General features: G+C 48.8%; 1 protein-coding gene across 1 annotated transcript; it reads left to right on the top strand.

Annotated features, from left to right (window-relative positions):
- Nucleotides 1-227: 227 nt before the first annotated feature.
- Nucleotides 228-1,357, top strand: P152DRAFT_425969 (uncharacterized protein). Its single transcript, XM_033677245.1, has one exon. It carries the CDS (start codon nucleotides 269-271, stop codon nucleotides 857-859), a length of 591 nt encoding a protein of 196 aa, XP_033529480.1. The 5' UTR covers nucleotides 228-268; the 3' UTR covers nucleotides 860-1,357.
- The last annotated feature ends 4,409 nt before the right edge of the window (nucleotides 1,358-5,766 follow it).

Raw genomic sequence — 5,766 nt, 5'->3', positions numbered from 1 at the left:
GATGGGAACTGGGGAAGCCTTGTCCCTGTCCCACGTTTTACCTGACAGTCCTGCCCGGCCTGGAGAATCGTATTTCGCATCATCCTCTTATTGTTGGCTGGTGAGATTTTCCCACCAGGTTTTGAGATTTTCCCACCATTTGAGATTTTCCCACCAGCTCTTGTTTAGTAGAAATTAATCGCTCAACTGAGCCTAGTGCGTATTTCCATATATCTTCTTCTGCAGACAACTTCAATGTTCAATCTGGTCTTTCTCTCACAATCTCCGCATGGAGGTGTTTCTTGCCAGAGATCAGGTTTTCGGGATATCTTTGTTTTTCGGCGTTTTCCGGTTTCCTACCCGTGACCCCCATTTCTTGCTCGTATTTAGGTGGTATAGACCCCGTGTTCCCAATCATGACAGCGCATCACGCATCCCGCGATGTTACCAACCCCTCATTCTTTGCTTTTTCGCTCGGTTTGAGGAAATCAAGGTCTCCGTGGCCATCAATTGTATACAGAACTTAAATATGGGCGTATTCCCAAAGCTTTTATGCTTATTAGGAACAAGATCAATCAATGTCTCAATTCTTGGTCAAACACAGAGCTCTCCTGCTGTGACGTGTCTTATAGACCACAGGAACCGCTGTTTTCTCACATTCCTTCTCTTACAGATTTTAGCATGGAGGATATCGCTCCCCCCCCAGATTGCCTTTACGTATCCTATGAAGAAGCCTACAATGCTCTCAAGGGCCATGGCATGCAGCATGGCTACGGCTTCCTACTCAACCGGAGTAGACCTCACAATTCCAATGTTAAGACACGATATTACTACTACTGTAATCGATCCGGAAACTATTAGTCAAGAGCAAAGAATCTGAGTACAAGCACACGCTCAATAGGGTGTCCTTTTAGGCTTAGTATATTTAAGAACAAAAGCGACGACCAGTGGAAGCTGGAGGTTCTACACAAGCATCACAACCATCCCCGGTCACTTAACCCCAGTGCGCATAATGTCTATCGCAAGCGTACATTAGCACAGAAAGACACAATTGAATCAATGACGCATGCCGGGGTACGGCCGATGTAGATAATGGCTGCTATTCAAAAGGAGGATCCAGACACCCTAGTATCTGCTACCGATATTCGCGGCGAGAGGAAGGCAATCAGAGAGAAGCACTTAAATGGGAGGAGTCCGATTAAGACATTGTTAGATGACCTGTCTACGCCGGAATGGGTCTTTACTGTCAAGAAGGATGCGGATAATCACGTACAAGGTCTCTTCTTTGCCCACCAGAAGCAGATTGAGCTACTGCTTGCAAATCCCGATATCCTGTTGATGGACTGTACGTACCGAACCAACAAGTACAAACTCCCACTGTTGCACATACTCGGCTGTACCAATCTACAGACATTCTTCTCTGCAGGGTTCTGCTTCCTCCGCAGCGAGAAAGAAGCAGATTATGTCAAAAAGAAGCTATATCTGCCCTTCTCCTAGATTCCTGGGGGGGCGTCCCTTTTGGGGATTTAGCGTAGTTGGCTAGTTTCGACAGTTATGAGCCCAATTTGCCTTAAAGCTCGATCTCTATATCAGCTTTCCCATTGAACTCAATCCGGACCGTTGTTCCTTAAAGCAACGTCCTCCTCCGACCTCTGACGGTCCTCTGACACGTCGTCGTACGAGTCTCGATTCCTACCTCTTAGGAACCGTCCTCCTACAACTCTTTTCACTATGTCTTCCTCTACCAACTCCAATCACACAGTCACTATCAAGAGCACCTTGAAGGATATCACTGACTGGATCGACTGGTACGAAGAGATCAAGAACTACGCCCAACGCATCAAAGTTTGGGACTACGTCAACCCAACCTTTGTCGAAACCCCTGCCTTAGATGGAAAGGAAGCTGTAGCGCAGCCTATCCATAAGTCTCCTACTATTCCTTCTCGTCCAACTGCAGACACGGATCTCAGCCTACAACAATGGATCTGGAAATCCTTTGACTACGAGAAAAGGGAGTACGATCTCCGTGAAACTGAACTGAAGAACCTGGCCAACGCCATCACCGCTTCTATCAGTGGTGGTATGACTCGATACATCAAGGGTAAATATCTTGCTAAGGACATGTTGGAGTCGCTCCACCGTTACGCCGCCCCACAGTCAACTCAATTGGCATCTTACCTTGAAGAAGAGTTCAACCGCTTAAAGAAGGGCAAGAAGAACCGGAATCAGTCCAATCTCGACTATGCCAACGATTGGCTTAAGTTACAAGAGAAGATTGCGTCTGTCCATGACCTTGTTGACCATCTTACGAACCGCCACATCTGCCGAGCCTTCATAGCGGCCGCTACTTCGATCGAGATGGAATTCCAGGCACACGTCTTTAATCGTATCGCTGGAAATCCGCTTAGCACTACACTGGCAGATCTACCAACACTTGTCGACTGGTTCCTTAACTTTGGAAACTTCCTTAGCAGCCAAGACTCCTTACAGAAGTTCGCCAACGCAACCCTCGGAGCTGCTGAACAACAACAACCGCAAGGAAGACAACGTGACACGAAAGTTCCGTCTAGTAACTGCTTCTGTGGAGCGAAACACTGGCTCAAGGAATGTCCCTACGTCAATTCTTCTAGACGATCTAAGGACCATTGTGAAGACCCTGCTATTGTCGAACGGTTCAAGAAGCTCCCTCAAAAATCGCTTGAGAGGATCTATAAGCAGCTCCAGAATGACAAGGTCACGGCACCGGCATGGCTCCCTCCTAATCCAAATGGCCAGCTCGTTATTCCTCCAGCACCGCAGATTCCAAAGGAGGCGAACACTATCAATGTCGCGTCAATTGATCGCCAGCCTTATGCCACCAATCGATTTATCTTTGACACTGGTGCAAACGTTCACGTCTGTCATGATATCCATCGCTTCCATGACTTCAATCCTAATGATACTGGAGCCATTCGTTTCGGTTTGGTCCTCCACCAGTATCATGGTACTGGGTCGGTCAACGTTATCTATAAGGATACTTATGGTAACAACCGGACTATGGAGCTACAGGGGGTCATCTACCTCCCCGGCTACCATATCAATATCGCAGGCGGACTGCTCTTCGACCAGATCGATATTTATCACTTTGGCAAGGATCACTCCTTACGCCATAGAAATGGTGATCACTATATTGCGAGACTCTTTAAGGAGAATCATCTTCTTTTCCTCGAATCTTCTGATAGTATCGTTCCACAACCTGCTATCTATACTACCAACTCAGCGTCGTCCTACGACATCTCTATAACCACTGCTCCGCTAGAGCAATGGCATCGACGCCTTGGTCACGCTCGTCCGGACGCTATACGCCACATGCCTGACGCTGTACAAGGTATCAGAGTTCTCTCACGCTCCTCGCCTGATAAAGACGACTCTCTGTGCGACACCTGTAACCGCGCACACGCTCCCAAGCAGATCTCACGCGTGCCACAACCACGTGGTAACGCTCCCTTTGAGAAGGTCTGCCTTGACCTGGTCTTCATGGAAAACGCCTTCAACGATGATAGGTATATCCTCCACTTCTATGAACCGTACTTGAGGTTTCACAAGGCCTTCCCTATCCACAATAAGAAACAACAGACACAAATGGCCTGCATTAAGGAATTCATCTGCTGGATCTACAACTGGGGATATCGCATCCTTACTCTCCAGCTCGACAACGAGACAGCCCTTAGCGATGATTTTTCCAAGTTCTGCCGCGACGCTGGAATCGAGGTCATACACTCCGCTCCAGGCACACACGACCAGAACGGTTTCGCAGAACGTTCTGGGGGGGTGCTGGTAACTATGTCTCGCAAAATCTGCATCGAGTTTAAACTACCGAAGTCTCTCTGGCCTGAATTTGTCGCCCATGCCGAGTATCTGCTCAATCGGACTCCCTTCAAGCACCCTACTCTTGAAAAGTTCATTACCCCTTTTGAGATCATTGCGAAGAGGAAGCCAAACCTCTCCCACCTCCGCATCATTGGATCTAAGGCTTTCGTACGCAAAGAGAACGCAAAGAAGGATAAGATGGAAGAACGCGCCAATATAGGTTTCCTGACTGGCTACTCTGCCTCAAACATCTATCGTATCTGGGTTCCTTCGCTAAATCGCATCCTCGATAGCCGAGACGTCAGGATCGATGAATCCATTCAGTACGATCCAGTCCTCCACGCTACCCAGTCTCCTTCTTCAGACCCGGATATCCAACGGCTTGAGGTTATAGTTCCTCGCTTTAATACGGAACTTTCTCCTATTCCAGATGATGATTCCCTTGACCCTGCGCACAACGGCATCCAACCCAAAGACCTTGACAGCCTATTGTCTCCACTTCCACAGACAAGCTCTAAGGTCCAACAACATCAATCTAGTCCTCCAGGGCAACTTGCTACGCCTGATATAACACCTGAACCGGACTCTAACCAATCGTCCAGTCATCAGGCACTTCTGCCTCTTAACGTCAATCCTCAGGGAGGAATCCAGAGTGATTCCGCTTCCCCCACAAATACAGGTTTCGAAGACACCTCACCAGATCTTCAGCTTATCGAGGAAACTCTCCAGTCCCGCCGGGTCTCTTCTCCAGCATCGCAGGATACACCCGCAACTGGTTCCTCTACTTCAACACCGTCAGTCTCTGCGCCTCCAACGCGCAAGAACACACATACCTCCGTTGCCTCTTCTTCGGCACAGCAGCCTACCACGCGCCAGTCTCGCTCCACTACTGCTCAAAAAGAGACCACCGCACTGCAAAACCTTCGCTCCACTAGATCTGGAAGGAATATCACTCTCTCCTCTAAAGCACGCGATCTCCAAGGCAACAGTGCCGTCTTATCTAAAGATGACCTTCTCAAAAACGCAATCCATGCTTTCTCCGTCGCAGTCGCCAAAGCTATTCTAGTTTCTGACATGCCTCGTGAACCCCAACACTGGTCCGATATGAAACACCACTTCTACAGCGCCGAATGGTTCCAGGCAGCCAAGATTGAGATTGCAAAGCTTATCGAGATGGGAACACTTGTTGAGGTTGATATCCCTACAGGCCAACAGGTCCTTCCTGTCCGCTGGGTCTTCAAATATAAGCAGGATCAGAACGGATTCTTCACTAAGTTCAAAGCTCGCCTCTGTATTCGCGGAGACCTTCAATTCATCCAGAATCGAGACGATCTTTACGCTGCCGCTGGCGCGTACTCCACCTTCCGCGTCCTAATGGCTCTTATGGCCGCCTTTGACCTTGAATGCGTTGCCGCTGATGTTACGAATGCATTCGCCAATGCGATTCAAGACAGCGAGGTCTACATCCGTTGCCCCGAAGGCTTTGGTCATAAACGACGCTGCTTCCTCGTCAAGAGAGCCCTCTACGGACTCCGCAAGTCCCCAAAGCTATGGTTCGAAACCATCTCTGAGTTCCTCTCTACCCTCGGTTTTACAGCAATCACCGAGGACCCCTGCGTATTCATGTCCCCATCACTTATTATCTTTGTCTACGTTGACGATATCCTCGTATTCGGCTCAAAGTTGAATCGTCCACTGATCGATGAGTTTTTCCGTAAACTTACCGCACGATTCGAGTCCCGGCTTCTCGGTGATATCGAGGTTTTCCTAGGCATCCGCATCGTCCGTGATCGTGCCCAACGGAAAGTCTGGCTCTGTCAAGATGCCTACGTTGATAAGATGGTCAATAAGTTCCATCGGGAAGAGGCTGCACCTGTAAATTCACCCCTTTCCCACGACTTCTCCGATCAACGATACGAAGGAACCGCATCCGCTCGT

This window comes from Eremomyces bilateralis (genome assembly GCF_010015585.1).
Source record: "Eremomyces bilateralis CBS 781.70 unplaced genomic scaffold P152scaffold_66, whole genome shotgun sequence".
Lineage (NCBI taxonomy): Eukaryota > Fungi > Ascomycota > Dothideomycetes > Eremomycetales > Eremomycetaceae > Eremomyces > Eremomyces bilateralis.
This window is presented reverse-complemented; position numbering and strand designations above follow the sequence as displayed.

Coding starts and splice junctions, on each gene's coding strand:
- P152DRAFT_425969 (XM_033677245.1), top strand. CDS start 269: ATGGAGGTGTTTCTTGCCAGAGATCAGGTTTTCGGGATATCTTTGTTT.